Source organism: Ochotona curzoniae, unplaced genomic scaffold, assembly GCF_017591425.1.
Source record: "Ochotona curzoniae isolate NIBS_2020 unplaced genomic scaffold, NIBS_Ocur_1.0 scaffold_2453, whole genome shotgun sequence".
Classification (NCBI taxonomy): domain Eukaryota; kingdom Metazoa; phylum Chordata; class Mammalia; order Lagomorpha; family Ochotonidae; genus Ochotona; species Ochotona curzoniae.
Window position 1 is genome coordinate 13,031,358 of NW_024467094.1, and position 18,250 is coordinate 13,049,607.

The following is an 18,250-nucleotide window of genomic DNA, read 5'->3' on the forward strand; positions in this document are numbered from 1 at the left end:
GGGGACCTACATATTTGGGTGTCTGATTTGAGTTCTAGCTACTCATAATCCAGCTTCCTGCTAATGTGCATTCTGGGAAGTAGATGATGGCTTAGATGTCCCTGTCACCCAAGTAGGAGACCCAGGTGAGCTTTAGCCCTTTGCGTTGGTATGACCCAGCCCTGGCTATTGCAGACATTTGGGGAGAGACTCAGTAGATGGAAGGTACTTCTCTGTCCTCTTTCTCTTTCTCTTTCTGTCTTTCAAATACAATTAAAATAAACTGACATTTAAAATAACAAAGAAGCACTGGGCATATATTGCAGATGCTCATTTTCTGAATTCATAAATATTAGATTTCAATTCAAATTATTCTAAGGTTTGCTTTAGTTTTCCCTCTCAATTTTCCTCCCCACATAGACAAGTTAATACTTTTTTAAAAAGTTTATTTATTTGAAAGGTAGAGCAGCAGTGAGAACGATTTTCTCTCTATCAGTTCATTCTCCAAGTGCCCTGTCATAGCTGGGGCTGGGCCAGGCCCAAGCTGGGAGCATGTAACTCCACCCAGGTCTCTCATAGCAGTGGTAGGGAGAACCATCATCGATTGCTTCCTAGGGTATCCATCGATAGGAATGGGATTGAAAGCAGAGGTGAGATTCAATCCCAGGCATTCTGAGATGGGATATTGGTGTTCCAACTGGCAAATTAACTCACTGCACCACAACATAATTAGAACCCTGGTGAGATAGTTAAATTCACAAATATTCGGAACTTGTTTAACATAACTTCACTCTTCACAGTATCTCAAAAACAAAACAAAAACCATAAAGCACAAAGTGGTAGGTAGCTCATTAAAAACATTTTTTGAATAACTATGAAATCACTTCATTTTTGTCTTGTTTGTGTGACTACATTATTGTTCTAGCTTTCCCGTGTAAGGAAACAGATCGTCAATTGAAAATATGACAAATTGTACCTGTTGCAGATAGTGTCAGGAACATGAATCTTCAGGTCTTCTGTGACATCTCTCATCACCCTCTGGTAACCAGACATGCCTGGGTCTTTGATATAAAAAGGATTGTTTCTCATTAAATATTCTCCCAAATGATTAATTGGATCAAACTTGGTTACAATGTCAGTTTCTGTTGAAAACTGTTTCTTTTCCATCTGCATTAACATTTGTTCCGCTGCAGGAACCAAGGTGGGTAGAAGCTTATCGAGCAAATATACACGAGTATTCAGTGTCTGGCTTTCGGTATTAAACCACTCTTTGGCCAAATCATCCTTAGGAAGTATCTTCTCAGTCTTTTTTTCTAGTTCCTTCTTCATATTATCCTTATCTATTATTTTTTGTTGCATCGCCTGGGCCCTTGCTTCCACTCTTGCAAAAAGATTTTTCTTCCATGGTTGTTCCAGCTTTGATTTCAGTTCACTTTCATCTAAATCCAAAATCACTTTTGCAGGTTTTCTAATCACAATATTCCCTGAGGTTCTAGGGTCAGAATGAGTTGAAGCTGTTGGCTGCTCCTCCATGGTTAATTCTGAAATTGAGGGCAAGGGGGGAGGGTAGAGAGAGAGAGAGAGATAAGAGATGCAAGATGAAAGAAATATTCAAACTAAATATGAATATACATGTTTAGTATATATATTAAATTTTATATAAAAATAACTAGTATGTTATAAAACTGCCAGCTGAAAATCACACAAGAATCCCTTTAACCATAACAGTACTTACTGTTGACCTAATCAGAATCATTTCATTTAGTACCAAGACTGATTCTACTGTTCCTTCACTTCATTACTTTTCTTGCTTGTACCTCATGATCAACATGATGGCTATCCAGCTCCATGCATCACCTCCCCATAGGAAATAAAGGACTGAGGACAGAAGAATATTCTCCTCCTGAGGCCCTATTTTATTATCCAAGAGAAAGATCCCAGACTCTCTGCTCTAAGACTTCCCTTTCCATTTCAATGGCCCTAACTGGGGTGCCACATCAATCCTTACACTGATCAATGGTAAGATTACTATAAATAGTTTTGCACAGTCATGATTTATTCCTTGATGCCCAAGGTTTGGATCAAACTTCTATGATGTGAAGTGATTTCAATCTGCTGCAAAACTTTAGTGTATTTGGCAGGCAAATGGTGGAGAAATGTGTATTGAGTAAGCATTGGAAAGAATCTATCACGAATTTGAACTGTGGTAATGCAACAAGGTGGAGGAATCCACCATGGGGGGAGGGTCTGGGGACGGGTGGAGGGAATCCCAGTACCTATAAAGCTGTGTCACATAATGCAATGTAATTAATAAAAGAAAAAAGAATCTATCATGTATGTGTATTTAAATATATTTCTTTTTTAAAATATATTTCCAGCCTCTTTCATGTCAACATTTTTAAATTGCAGGCTGGGCTTCTGACTGTTGCTGAAAGATTATTCTATTGTAATAATATGGGAGGAAAAAATTGGGGGGAGGGAGGAGAGGCAGATTGGGGATCCTTATACCTATAAAACCATATTATGGAAAATAATAATTTTAAAATGCAGGATGGAGGTATCAGACTAAGATGGTGGGCTGTGAACGGGTACCTATAGACTCTCTAACACAATCTTTGGAAATGAGAGAAAAGGGATATGTGTGTGTGAGAGAGAACATAAGCACTAGAATTCTGGCAGAAGAACCAGTTATGATGAGATGAGTTAACCTGCCACTTGCTGTGCCATATCCCATATAGGGGCTCTGATTCACATCCTGGTGGCTCCACTTGCTGCTTATGCACCTGTGAAGGCAACAGATAGTGGGTAAAGTATCTGGCCCCCCACTACTCATGTGAGAAATTTGGGTGAAGGGCCCTGGCTTCTACTTGATCTAACCCTGCGTTACTGCAGTCATTTTGGAAGTGAATCAGCAGATTTCCACTCCTCTGTGTGTGTGTCACTCTATCTTTCAAATAAATAAACACCTTTAAAAAAAAAAGGTAATTCTGGCAGGGATGCCCATTGTGATGTAACATGTTAAGCCTTTTCTTGGAACATTTCCTATATACAGTACTTCAGGTCAAGTTTCAGCTTGGCTTCTGACTTCCAGATTCCTGCTAACATATCCTGGGAGTCAGTGGATGACAGCCCAAGTACTTGGCAGCTGCCAGCTATATGGGAGCTCTATATAGAGTTGTGGACTATTGACTTTGACCTGAAACAACCCTGTGTGTGCCAAGCATTTGACTGTGTCACTCCACCTTTCTAGTAAGATGAAAATAATAAGAGATTTGTACATAGGACACCAATTCCCTCACTGCAATCTATTGGATGTCAGTTCTTGCCCACAAGGGTTTCTAAAATAAATACATAAAAGAGATCAGAGAAAATGAATAAATAAAATATTTTTTAAAATAAATAATACTTAAAAGTAGAAAAAGAATTCTCACAATAATAAAGTGGGGGGCCTTTAATAGTCAGAAATTTTGAGAATTTCTGAAAACTAAGGTTCATGTAAGTCAACTGATTGAAGAAACTATATATAAGATTAAAAAGATACAAGAAAAAATCACTGTGAAATTTAGAAATAGTTTTGAAGGTACCTCAAGTTTAGAGGATAAAAATATGTACAGCACAAAAATTATTGACCTTTTTGTGTATCTTCATCTGTTTTTGAGCTAACCATAAGACACAAGAACCATTCAGCATTGTAGCATAGCAAGTAAATCTTCCTCTTGTAACACTGGCATCAATTATGAGAACTGGTTCCTGTTTTGGCTGCTCTACTTCTGATCCAGTCCCTACTAGTGGCCTGGGAAAAGCAGCAGCACATGGTCCAAATGCTGGGGTCCCCACCATTTATGTGGGAGACCCAAATAAAGTTCCTGGCTCCTGGTTTCTGGTTGGCTTGGCACTGACCATCACAGCCATCTAGGGAATGAACAGAAGGAAGATCTCTCTGTTTTTGTCTCTCTCTCAATGTATCAAATAAATAAATTAATATATATTTTTAAAACCAAGAAACATTCACTTCTTTGTAGGGATAAGATGGTATAGATTTTTGGCCTAAAGAAATACAAGTCAAGATACAGAAAATGAATTACCATCACTGCACATCTCATCTCTCCTTCACATTGGCTGCAGCCTACAAAAACAGAAACTGTCCACAAGCAAGCAGATAGGCAATCACAAATGCACATGTAAGCATACACAAATAAGACTCAAGGGTTGTTGAAGGAACCCTGTCTCCATTACTAAATTCAACAAATGCAGTAACTAATAGCATCCAGGGAAATGTCATTAATAGAATAAATGTAAGGAATTACTAAAGAATTAGCACTGACATCCTTGAAGCATAGAAAATGGAAGAAATTTAAAGAATGCTAGGGATAATTTTTTTTAATGAGAAAACTTGGAAGCCTGGGGCTCCAGTTTTAGTTATCAGTTTTCTTATCCAGTTTAAAAAGAAAAAAAAATAGTACAAAATGACTGAGACTAGGATTGATATTAGAAGATACAAGATAAGCCTGATATATCTTATAGTGACATAAAGCAAATACTCAAAAAAAAAAAAAACACACAAGTAAACAAACAAGCACGCAAAAAAAAAAAACCTGTGATAAATAAATAAATGGGAGAGAACTGACAAATCTGTGTAGAAAGATTCCAAGTAATTTATGTAGCTCTTCTGCCCCCAAGGTGACAACTCTTCACTCCCCTGTCCCTAAGTGTGGGCTGTATCTGGAACATTCTCCTGGAACACAAGCAGTATTGTGAAAGGCCTCCCATTTCTGAGCAAAAGAAATCCATTTCACCTAGTTTAAATTAAAAATGGAATATATATTAGCTCATGTAGCTGGAAAGTTCAGGAACAAAACTGCTTTGGGGCATAGCTGAAATCCACTTTTAGCATTTGCTTTGCTCTGCTGAATGAATAAAAAATGACCGCCATCAACTTTAGATTTATATAATCCTTATAGTTGTTGATTTAAAAAAAAGATTTGTCAAACTCCCATTTTAAAAATACAAATCTAAGCTATAATTAGATAGGAGAAAGAAGTTCTAGTGTCCAGTTGCTCAACGGGGTGACTAGAATAACAATGATGCACTCTATGTTTTAAATGTTTATGTTTTTACCATAAAGAAGTGGTGAGCAGATAACAGTGTTTACTATGATTTGAACATTACAGTGTATACATATACTGAAATGTCACATGATAACCTGTCCTCTGGCGGACATGGACAGATCAGTATGCTTATTAGGAACTATCCAGGCCCCCCTCCTCCCCTGCCTCTTCTATTTCTTCTTTTATATGAGAGCACAGCACGCATAACCTTCAAAATACTGTCTTGGAAGCAGAGACTGAGCTCTTACTAGATACCAAACCTATTGAAACCTTGATCTTGGAATTTTCAGCCTCCCTAACTGCAGCAGCAGACTTAAGCTGGTTCTCAATTACCTAGTCTACAATACTATGTTATAGGATTAAAACACTGGGTCACTTGCATGCATGCTTCTACTTGATGACACATTATTAAGTTATTTTCCGAACTGGGTAGTGAAAGTCTATGTTTTGAGCAAAACATTTTGAAATATGTGTCTCTGAGTTCTGAGGCAGTGTCAAAGCCATAGGACCATAGCCTCTTGCACCCTTGGTGGTGGGAGCATCCATGCTTCAATTTATTTACACAATTAGAGAACATCATAAAATTTTATTTTCAAAAAGTTTTGCCGATAAAAACAATAAAAACCTAACTAGACAGTATCCTTTTTAATGCCTGGGAGAAAAATTAAGAAATACATATGAGGAGGCCCGGCACAGTGGCCTAGCAGCAAAAGTCCTCTCCTTGAACGCACTGGTATCCCATATGGGCATGGGTTCTAATCCCAACGGCCCCATTTCCCATCCAGTTTCCTGCATGTGGCCTGGGAAAGCAGTTGAGGACGACCCAAAACCTTGGAACCCCGCACCCGCATGGGAGACCTGGAGGAGGTTCCTGGCTCCTGGCTTCAAATTTGGCATAGCACAGCTCCAACTGTGTGGTCACTTGGGAAGTGAATGAACAATGGAAGATCTCCCTCTCTGTCCGCCTTCTCTCTGTATATATCTAACCTTATAATAAAATAAATAAGTCTTTTTTTAAAAAAAGAAACATATATGAGGAAACCCTTGAAAAGCCAACAGTTCATCTACAATATCTTCCTTCCAAGTTTTTTTTCCTCCTTGACCAATTCCATTATTTCTATAAGAGGAACATGAGAATGGTAGTCCCCTCTCGTTTCTTAGTTGGATTTAGAAACAAGTTAATCAATTAAGGCAAGGGTGGTGAGTAGTGGGAAGGGTTTGTCTCCATTCTGGTTTGTCATCATGATCATTAATAGACATGCTTTTATCTATCGGAAAGACAGATATACAAAGAGAAGCAGAGACTGAGGGAAAGATCTTCTCTCCACTGCTTCACTCCCTAAGCGGCTGCAATGGCTGGAGCTAAGCCAATCTGAAGCCAGGAGCCAGGGGCTTTCTCTGGGTCTCCCACGTGGGTGCACAGGCAGGGAGCTTGATGGAAAGTGGAGTAGTTGGGACACAAACTGGTGGCCATATGGGATCCCGGCAGGTGCAAGGTGACAAATTAGCCACTGGGCCATCATGCCAGGCCATAATTTTTATTTTTATTTTTTTAAAGATTTATTTATTTTTATTGCAAAGTCAGATATACAGAGAGGAGGAGAGACAGAGAAGAAGATCTTCTGTCTGATGATTCGCTCCACAAGCAGCCACAATGGTTGGAGCTAAGCCAATCCGAAGCCAGGAGCCAGGAGCTTCCTCCAGGTCTCCCACGCGGGTGCAGGGTCCCAAAGCTTTGGGCCATCCTCGACAGCTTTCCCAGGCCACAGGCAGGGAGCTGGATGGGAAGCAAGGCTACCGGGATTAGATTCGGTGCCCATATGGGGTCCCGGGCATGCAAGGCAAGGACCTTAACCACTATACTATTGCTCCAATAATTTTTATTTAAAAAAATAAATATGAAAGAGAAAAATTCTTTTGAATCTGCAGGTTCTAATGTATTCTTTCCTCTTAACCCATCCAGCTCAAAGCGGCAGATATTACTTCTCTTGCTTTAAGAATGTCTATTAACTTATCATCTACCCATCTGCCTTTGTCAGTGAACTCTCACATTAACTAGAGCATTGCCTATATTCACCACAGTCTCACAGAGCTCCTGTAGTGTGCTTGGCTATTATAGGTTGCTAAGCAATAATCCTAATGTTTTTATTGTCCTCACTGATACGCAGAATGGAAATAGACATGGGTTTAGCTTCAACTGTAGTCAAACACTCCCCTCTTACAGCCATAAAACCAAGAAAAGAAAAAGACACACAATAGCAGGATCAATGAGTCCGGATCCTGAACAAGCCGGTCTGAGGCTGTCTTTTGTCTGAATGATCTCCTAATTCAAGGATCACAGATTATCACACTACCCCAAGGGCAAATTAATTCACAAACTGAATTAAAGATACTTTCAGATATTTACTGGGTTTTTCCTTAAAATCAGTTTGTGTTTAAACATTCTTAAACCTTTTACATACAAGTTAACTGATTCATTTATATAATCACTAACATAATTATTGATTTTGCTCCATGTGCCAGAAATATGGAATTCTTTCTTGGGACTGACACACTAAATTCTTTGGAGAAATAAGAGCCTGTCAAGGTCTCCCTTCATAGGCACACCTTCCGCCTCAGCTGCCACACCTCCTAACATGCAAAGATCCATCCCAGCACAATTGGCATGAATGCCTTCAATTAAGTAGGAACACAAAAGAATTCCTCATTCATATTTTTGAAAGGTCTAGCCTTATAAATGAATTCCACCACTCAGTATCCTGCCCTCCATTTCCTGTACTTAGTGCATGATCTGCTGCTGGGCATAGCCTCTGCACAAAATCCATTTAAGGACACAAATGGAAATGAATTACAATCCATATTAGAATAAATTTTAGCAATCTGTCTTCAACAAGGAGGCATGTAACATTAGTGGAACTACTGCTGCTGAAAGTGATGAAATTTGATCCTCAGGGCCACCCAACATGTGCATGATTTTCTCTTTAAATTCAAGTCCTGACTTAAATTCAGCTGCTTTGTTGTCATTATTAGGATTTCTTAAATATGTACACAGTGTAGAATGATTGTTACGAATGAAGGAAGAAAGAAACGCCACTGGACTTTACTGGAATTACATTAGCCACAGGAAAAGTCAACTTCTTATCAAACTTTGCTAGTCTTAAGGTTCTGATTAGAATAGAACCGAGCAAATCAATAACTTAAAAAAAAAAACCTCTCAAAATGTAATTTTGATCCTGAAAAGAATAACCTGGGTAAAAGACTGACACGATGCATTTAACTGTGAAGACAACAAGTATTTGAGTGTATTGAGAGCTGTTTGGCAAGGTAACATCACTTTACAATTACATAACAAAGATAATGACACTTCCTTTGACATGTGGTAATTGCAGTAACAGTTCCTCTTTACATCATGATATGTATGTGAGTATACACACACACACACACACACACATACACACACACAGAGGGAGAATTCATTCAGGTGTAAGATTTAGTAGAGACTGATCACTGAATAAATAGGTACATTGCAATTCATTTGATATCACAGTAAGCAATTGTAATATTTTCAGAACATATCTGCTGTGGTGAATAGAATTTCACAGAACACACTTCTCTCCAATATCTTGAAAAGCCATAAGAGAAATTCAAAGTATAGGAGTAGCAAAGTCAGGCAGTGTTTGGGGCAGTGGTTAAAACACCACTTGAGATGCCTACATCCCATACAAGAGAGCCTCTGCTCCAGTCCCAGCTCCCTATTCCAGCTTCCACAAATGCACACCTTACAGAAAAGCAGATGATGATTCAAGTAATTGGATCCATGCCACCTGGGAGGGATATGCATGTTGAGCTCAGGGCTTCTGGCTTCAGCCTAGCTCAGCCCAGGCTGCTGTTGGTATTTGGAAAATGAGCCAAAAGATTAAAGATATCTCTCCCTCTTCTCTCTCTCTCTCTTTCTTCCTCTCCCTCTATCTCTCTTTTTCTCTCCCCTCCTTCCTCTCCCCCAATGCGTGCCTTCCAAATAAAAGAGAAAAGAAAGTCCACAAATTCTTCACTGACACATATTCTGGAAAATCAATAAATTACATAATAGAACCCATGTGTAAAGATATGCAAGCACAAATTTGGCCATAAATAAAGCCAAAGCCTGATAAAACTTTTAACAAATTACAAACACAATTCTGTTTGGCGTGTTTAAAATGAAAGAGTTCATTCATAACCTGGCCCAAATAACTGAAGGCAAAATACATGTATGGGGTACTAGTGGTAGACGGTTGGAGTGAGGAGGAAGGAAAATCAGGAAACTGGAGAGCGGGGACAGGTGAAGCAAAACAGATAAAGACTAGCCAGCAGAAAAAGTTCTAAAAGTTAGTGAAGTTGCACAAATAAAACTAAGTTTACAATAAGGACAAAATAAGCTTAGTTCTTCATGTATGTATTTTAATGTATATGAATAAGAAATACTAAATAATAACTGAATTGATTTAAAAGATAAAAAATCTGGCCCAGTGGCGGGGCCTAGCAGCTAAAGTCCTCGCCTTGAATGCGCATGGGATCCTACATGGGCGCCGGTTCTAATCCCAGTAGCTCCACTTCCCATCCAACTCCCTGCTTGTGGCCTGGGAAAGCAGTTGAGGATGGCCCAAAGCTTTAGGACCCTGCACCCATGTGGGATACCCAGAAGAAGTTTCTGGATCCTGGCTTCGGACCAGCATAGCATCTGGCATTGTGCTCACTTGGGGAGTGAATCATCGGATAGAAGATCTTCCTCTCTGTCTCTCCTCCTCTCTGTATATCTGACTTGCCAATAAATAAATAAATCTTTAAAAAAAAAGATAAAAAATCGCTTTGGAAAAATTTAGCTCCTCAAAGTTATAAATAACATCTGCAGAACAATTTTCAGTTTAGAAAATATTTCAATAATTATTACTGTAATTCAGCCTAGACCCATCTAGTACATATTGAACTCCCAATACTTGTAAACTGAATTGAAGGGAATTTACAATTAAATTTAAGATGCTTGAAGTATTGCAAACATTTCTGATAGCACATTATTACACTAGTGTCTTGTATGAGCAAGAACAAATGCTTGTAGTGAAAGGCATAGAAGTACCTTTTTATTTTTTTGTTGCTTTTTTGATACTGCAAAAAAATGTTTTTAAGGATGTGTGTATTTAAAAGGCAGAAGGAGAGATCTATTCACACAGAGAAATCTTCCATCACTATTGCCATTCCTAAATGTCTATAAGGGCTGGCACTGAGTCAGGCTAAAGCCAAGAGTCAGGAACTTGAAATGGGGCTCCTAAATGGGAAACAGGAACCCACATATGTGGGGCTACCATTTGCTGTCCTCCAGACACATCAGCAGAAAGCTGGATTGAAATGTGAAGTAGCTGGGACTCAACACTGGCCCTCCAACAGGGGATGTAGGTTCCCAAGCAGCAGCTTAACTCTCTGTGCGTTAACACCTGTCCAGTCTGCATAATCCTGGGGAATTTGCTTTAAGAATGGGATGAGGATTCATCCCGTGGATCAAACAGGATAAATGAGCGGTCAAGTACCAGAGTGAAAAGAACAAATAGGAAGAAGAATTATGACAGCCCATCATATCTGCCAAAATCCTTCATTTCATTTTTATATTGTAGTTTTCTACAAGGCATCAATCAGTGTCACAACTAAATTTCCTAGGTAATGCAAGATAGTCATAAAGTCAACACAAAAAGTGTTAATAGAAAGTGAAGAGAATATACTCTAAGTCCCAAATTACATTTAAAATATTCCCAAAGATTACATTTTTAAGATGTGAACTTTTGAAAAAAATGCATTCCCAGTGAAAATGTAGTGGTAGTTTTAGAATCTGTGGTATAAAGCGAAGGCCAATTCTCTACCTTGGGGTTTGATTTCATCTGCTGCTTCTTTCCCCACATTGTTGCTGGTCTCTGTTACAGAAACATCTGGTACACTCTGTGAACTCTTTGAAAAGAGAAAAGAAACACGAATTTTAAAACAGGGTGCTTTTCTTCAAAGTTCGATCACTTTTTCCAAGTAACAGAGGGTTCATTGCTTTGTAGGAGTTACTAACCACTTCTATTTACTTTTTCTAGGATTTAATTCTGCGTCTTAGAAGCAAAGCAGTAGTCACAGTTTATTTACTGCACTCAACAAGGTATATACCACATGTCATCATATCTTCCTATTACTGTTACAAAGATGCTAGAAATAACAACCCAGATGTACAGTTTAATCCTCAAATTATAAAATTCATTATGGAATCATGATTTCATACCACTGCATAATGAATGCCTTTGAAAATGCTAATTTTTTTTTTTTTTACTTCTAGAATCACCTTCCATGTTTGTGGTGGAAAGAAAAACAGTCTATTTTAATTGAGAAAAGTAAAGATTGATTCTATGAATAAAGGTGGCAGAATGAATTTTTGGACTACTACTCTTTTTTTATTTCATTTTATGACAATGATTTCCCCCAACCCCTCCCCAAACTCTCCCCTCATATTGAATTCCTCCATATTGTTACAGTAGAATAGTTCAAAACCAGTCATGATCCTTCATTGCAGGCATGGACCATGCAGAGAGCCCAGCATCTTATTGTCCAGATAAAGTCAACAGTTTCATTGGGAGACCATCCTTGGTCTGAAAGTAGAACTGGCAGAATATCATCCCCTCCAATGAGATGCCACTACACAACTTCAACAACAGGAAGAAACATGGAAATTAACAACATCATGAAGTTAATTAGCATGGTATTGAGTGACAAATATGTTACAACATGCAAATTCTTAACCACATCCTGTAACTACTTCCTTGACATCTCAATTTTAGTATATACACTACCGGCTGCTATAAACTTCAAAATGGTTATAGGGTACTATTCAGCTGTCTCGTGTCTATTTTCATTTTTATATTTAGCATCTTATAGTATTCAAGCGTGATTTTTACTGTACTTCATGAATTTTAGGATAGTCCAATCAGGCTTATAACTCTAACAAACTATATGTTAATGATTGAGGAGCAGAGCAGTTTTAGGAGGGATGTGCAGAGAAATCTTTAATACCTTAGTGAGGAGTAACTGATCTTTGTGTTCCACCTAGTAAGGTATATGGTAATCCAAGCTGACTTTTTTTTAAATATAATTTTTTTAAAATTTCGTCAATCTTTACATAGTTAGTTTGGGCAAAAAGGGTCAAGGGCTACAGGAAAATGGGTAAGACTATTATTTCCATATTGTTTCCTTCATATATCTGAGGTAGAGGGGGATATTGAGGGAGAAGCCCCACCCGGTTTCCCACCCACCCCAAGTCTCGCATGTGGGGCATTCCAAGCTGACTTTTTCCTGTCTTTTCTAAGCTTTCCTTATTGGTCTCTGTCTGTCTATCTGATCTAATTTTGGGGCTCCAGAGCAACCCTGATGGTCATTGCAACAGAGGGTGGGGAGCCGAAGTTGGAACTAAGTAAGGACCAGAGAAAGCTTCTCTTCTGAGTCACGAAGGAAGTTTATTATTCTGTTTCTGAGGACTGCTCAGGGCTCCTGGCTGTTGTTCCAATGACCTTAGATCTTGTGAGGAAGGATCTGGGCTTCTTCCATCCTGTGTGGGAGATCCAATAGGGAATGGTTGACCTCAGAGTCCTTGGGCTACGAGGGCACTCAATTTCCTGTGATCAACTTGGCAGTTGGGATATAGTCCTTGGTGCCCATACTGATTGGACTACTACTATTACTGGTGTACTACTGAGGAACAGAACACTTTTAAGACTTAATTCCTCTTAACTGAGGAATAGGACACTTTTAGTTACTCAATGTGAATCCATATAATTATTTTAATTGCTTCCTTTTAGATAAAATGTTCCTTCCTATTGGTAGCCTTGTAATTATTTAAACACAAAGTTACTTAAATAATCAAAATGGAAATTTTACTTTACAGCATGATGATGAATTTACAATCCACAGGGCAGTAGTTGTCATTTTGGAAAGCATCTGTGTTAATAGCTAATTTTCAACAGCTCTTCACAAATGATTCACTTGTCTAGGAAGATTCAGACTCAGATGAGTCATCTAAACAATCAATACAATTTCATCCTTTTCCATTTGTCATATTTGTAATCATTTTGAGCACTCATCTTTCCTCTTCCTTCTTCATATGAAAATTTATCTAGTTTATATTCTGTAATATTGTAATCTGATTATGCATGACAACTCTACCTCAGCAGGATTTTTCATTTCAGCTGAGTTCTGTTGCCTTTCATTGTCTTCTTTTTCATTTTTCTGAAATGGAAATAGTGTTAGTAATGGTATCCCAAAGGAGCTACAGATTAACACTTTAAATTCCAGAAAAGAAAGAGTTTTTCAACAACAAAAAATAAATAAAAAAATAATAATAATAAATAAAAAAGAAGGAGTTTTTCAAAAGAAAAAAATTATAACAAATTTTATATGAACAAATATGTTGGTTTTTAAGAAAAGTTACAAAAATTAGTTTTATCACCAAACAGTAACACTTATGATTAAAGTATACCATCGTCCCTGTTAGAAGCAATTCACTATAAGCCAACTGTCATTTTTATCACCCTCTTTCCAGCTTTCCTGTCAAACTCTACTTCAACTAAAAAACAAATATGTGATAGAATGTGATATTGCTTCTCAAATTTTCCAAGAGTTGCAAATCTTAAATGCTTTCTTAAATGCTTAAGAAGTTATGAAGACAAGAAACCTGAGCAGGCTTGGGTTCCTCTTGGGATGTTGATTCACTCATCTGGATTGTTAAGAGAGATCACGAAAACACAGCAGACTTGGCCAGCATCTGTAACAAAAAGAGAGGAAGTAAATTTAATAAACACTGAAAAGTACTCTGGAAGATTAAAATCTCTCTCGCCCTCACCCCCAACCAACTCCAGCATTCTATTGAACGGTGGTAAGTTCTCAACTGCTGAACTCTTTCAACGGTGCTTCTGTTATTACTGTTGCTACTGACCAGTCAAAGCCAGATTGCTGCTAGGCTTGCTCTCACAGAGAGCATGGTAGTTACCAGCACTATTTAAAAAATGATAAAACAGTTAAAAGCCCCAACGAGGCCACAGTATCAATATACAACATTATGGAATTAATTGACATAGTATTGGGTAAACAATATGTTAAAAATAATGCAAGTTCCCTTCTTCGAAACATCTGGGTTGAGACAGTATCAATGACAGGTTCAAAAAAAAAAATAACAAACAACCAAACAAAAAATTACAGGTTAAATCAAGGCAAACATGTGGTATCTAATCTTTTGGGATTCGCTCATTTCCCTTAGCATTATAGTTTCCAGTTGTACCCATTTAGCCACAAAGAACTGCATTTTGTTTTTTTTAATAGCTGAGTAGTATTCCATGGAGTAGATGAACCAAAGCTTTCTTATCCAATCTTCTGCTGATGGGCATTTCGGTTGCTTCCATGTTTTTGCAATTACTGATTGTGCTGCAATGAACATAGGGATGCATGTTGGTTTGTCGTAAAACAGGTGTTTTGGATATATTCCTAGGAGTGCTATTGCTGGGTCATATGGTATGCAGATTTTGAGTTGTTTGAGTGTTCTCCAGACTGATTTCCATAAAGGCTGTACCAATTTGCAGCTCCACCAGCAGTGGAGTAGGGTTCCCTTTTCCCCGCATCCTCGCCTTTACTCTGTTAGACCTATTTTCAGACCATAGAAGGTCTCCCCAAGAGGCCACTGAACTTATCTGGACAATAAGACGCTGAACTTTATGCTAGGCATGTGTCTGCAAGCAATGAATCTCAACCGAACTTGAACTATGGTTATGCAACAAGGTGGAGGAATCCACCATGGGGGGAGGGGTATGGGAGGGGTGGGGGGAATCCCCAGTGCCTATGAAACTGTACTACACAATACAATGTAAGCAACAATAATAAAAAAAAAAAAAATGGAAAAAAAAAAAAAAAAAAAAAAAAAATGATAAAACAGCAACAGTAATACAATTAAACTTTATAACATGATTGTCAACCTCATTGATTTTTGAAATAACAACCAAAGTAAGGGAAAATGAAGCTTTGATGGCCACCTAACTCATTCAGGAAAGGCTAACAGAAAAGATTTCTAAGAGGATTTTTATTTTGGTGGGGTAAAGTTCTGGAATGACTGTTATTTATCTGCTTTATTGATTCATACACAAGAGTTAAAATAATCAATAGATGCCTACTTCATTGAAAATGATTGTATATTCAGTCACAGAGTTTAGCACTACCATACCAAACAACATTTGGGGGTTGAGCACTTATATACTAGGTGCTGCTCAAAAAGTAGTTTTCTGTACACATGGCCTTTAACTCAAGGACAGTCATAGTCTAGGGAAGTTGTACATACAAAAGATATTCTGGAATATCTGTTTTCAATATAGCATATATTTTACTTGAATAGGCCAAAATCACTGCCTTTGGAAACACTAGATTCCAATGCAAATAACTGCCTCAAAGCCTTTTTGAAGCAGTTCATAAATAAATGATGTAAAACAGAATACGTTTCTGTGATAGGTCTCAATTGTATATCTACAGTCTGCTCTTTTTTTTGCCTAGGATGTCTGTCTCCTGAAATTGCTCAAGATTTTCCTTCCATTTCTTTTGTAATCAGCTACATTTGGACGCACCAGATATATTCAACTCAGTAACTTTCAGGGGTGCCTCCAAATGCTGGAAGATGTTGGGGTTAAAAACTAAGACCTTTCAGGCTAGTGTTGTAGCAGAGTGAGTTAAGCAGCTACCTGTGATGCTGCTGGCAGCCCATATGGGCTCTAGTTCATGTCCTAGCTGCTCCACTTTCAATCCAGCTCCTCTATAAAGGCCTGGGAAAAGTAGCAGAAGATGGTACAAGTGTTAGGTCCCCATTATCCATGTTGTAAGGGTCCCTGGCTTCTGGTTTCAGTTTAGTCCAGCTCTGGTCAATGCAGCCAACTGTGGCGTGAACCAGCAGATGGAAGCTCTCAGTCTCTCTTTTTCTTGAATTTCTCTTGCCTTGTTTCTCCCTTTTTCTCCTTAACTCTGAAAAATCTTAAAAAAAAAAAAAGGCTGGTAAAAGTGAGGCTTCTCCAGCTGGCCTGTCAAACCTCCCTTTAACAAGGTTAAGTCTACCTTTGACAAGTTCCCAGGTCAGTGAAGGGAAGAAAAGATGCAATTGAATCTGCAAAGTACAGAAGTGGAAGCATATACAATGTGTTAAGGAACAGAGGAATAAGCAACTCATTTTTTTTTCCAAGGGAGCCAGGGCAGTTCTCTCAGAGAGACATCTCAAAGTTGAAATTTAAAAGATTAATAAATTTTTGTGTAAAGCAGAGGGAGCATGTATTTGAAGCAGAGGGAACAACAACTCCACAACATGAAAGTTCAAAATGTGAAGCATTAATGTCCTAAACAGAGTTGTATAGGAGACAGTGGCAGAAGATGAGGCTAAAAAGTTACATATCAACACTACGGTGAGTTCTTCATATTAATTAATTTAGGCTTGGTGCTTTCTTTGTGTAGGATAGTTGTTAAAAATTGGTGTGTTGGTGTCAGTGCAGTGGTGTAGCAAGTTAATTCTCTGTCTGCAGCTCAGCATCCCATATAGGTGTTGGTTCTAGTCCCAGTTGCTCCACTTATGATCCAGCTCCCTGATGATGGTCTGGGAAAGCAGCGGAGGATGGCCCAAAGGCTTGGGACCCTGCACCCACACAGGAGACCTGAAAGAAGCTCCTAGGTCCTGGCTTCAGATTGGCTCAGCTTTGGCCACTGTGGCCATTCAGGGGAGTGAACCAGCAAGAGGAAGATTCTTCTATTTGTCCTTCTCTCTGTAAAATCTGCCTTTCCAATAAAACATAAATCTTTAAAAAAAATGCAAAACCAAAACCAAATGTCCTCCAGTAGCACAGAGAATGGACTGTTGTGTGAAGGACTGAGAGAAAAGAGAATGAAGATAAATTTTGCACCTGAAGTGTTTGCATCTGAAGTATATACCTCAATGTGTTTGGTACCCTAATTCTCTCCATTCAGGTTCACCTTTTCAACATATAAAGCTGACCTCTAACCACAAGCACTTGCAATTCTAAGGGCTGTCATTAGGGGCAGATCCAAGGTGCTTGGAAGGTCCAAGGTGCTTGGAAGGTAGTATCTATGGAGAAAAGCACTCAGTCAATGATGAATAGGGATTTGCATGTAGTTCCAATGAGATATGGTCTACACTGTCTCCTGGAGGTTCCCAATAGTACTGTGCCTCAGTTGCTCTGAGTGTAACACAACAATAATATATTTGGTTTCTTTTACTTTCATTAAGTGAAATAAAGAGAAAGCAAAACAGTTTTGAAGACAGATGGAATGAGATTGAGTTTCAAAGTGTCACGTTTAAGCTATCTGCTGGATCAGCTGCTAGAATCTTCTAGAAGTCTGAAAAGCACTGAAATGTGCCATAGAGTATTAGCAGGCAGCTATGGCTACAAGACAGAGCTTCAGTAAATCTAGTTTAAGAACCCTCCACATTCATTCCCAGCAGATTTGTAACTTGGTGAATTGCAGCATTTGACATCTTGGTTTGTAAGATTCCCAATCATACATGAGAAAGTAGACAATTAGCCTTCAGAAAGGGCTTCCAAGTATAATAGAATAAATCACTTGGTTTCTCATGGAAGCTAATAACTGACTTTTACTCAGATACTTTTAGTGAATCTTGAATACCTGGTGGTGATAAAAGAATATATTTATAAGGTGATGTTAGTTGAGTTCACCAAAGGATAGCAAGGAAAAAAAAATAACACAAAGGCTAATGATAAGCCCTTGATGATGAGCAGCTAAAAGTAGTGAGAAAAAATGTCAATAAAAAATATTGATAGGGCCTGGCACGGTGGCGCAAGTGGTTAAGGTCCTTGCCTTGCACGCCCGGGATCCCATATGGGCGCCGGTTCTAATCCCGGCAGCCCCGCTTCCCTTCCAGCTCCCTGCCTGTGGCCCGGGAAAGCAGTTGAGGACGGCCCAAAGCTTTGGGACCCTGCACCTGCGTGGGAGACCTGGAAGAGGCTCCTGGCTTCGGATCGGCATAGCATCTGCCGTTGCGCTCACTTGGGTTGTGAATCATCGGACGGAAGATCTTCCTCTGACTCTCCTCCTCTCTGTATATCCACCTTTCCAATAAA

General features: G+C 38.7%; 1 protein-coding gene across 1 annotated transcript in view; it reads right to left on the minus strand.

The window, feature by feature from the left end:
* EFCAB5 (EF-hand calcium binding domain 5) overlaps window positions 1-18,250 on the minus strand; it is a 93,477-nt gene that overhangs the window by 68,544 nt on the left and 6,683 nt on the right. The window contains exons 3-6 of the mRNA XM_041000233.1: window positions 13,810-13,899; window positions 13,302-13,364; window positions 10,973-11,057; window positions 956-1,520 (exon numbers count right to left, since the gene is read on the minus strand). Of these exons, the coding sequence (XP_040856167.1) occupies window positions 956-1,520; window positions 10,973-11,057; window positions 13,302-13,364; window positions 13,810-13,851 (755 nt within the window). The 5' untranslated portion in view covers window positions 13,852-13,899. The remainder of the gene's footprint in view (window positions 1-955; window positions 1,521-10,972; window positions 11,058-13,301; window positions 13,365-13,809; window positions 13,900-18,250) is intronic.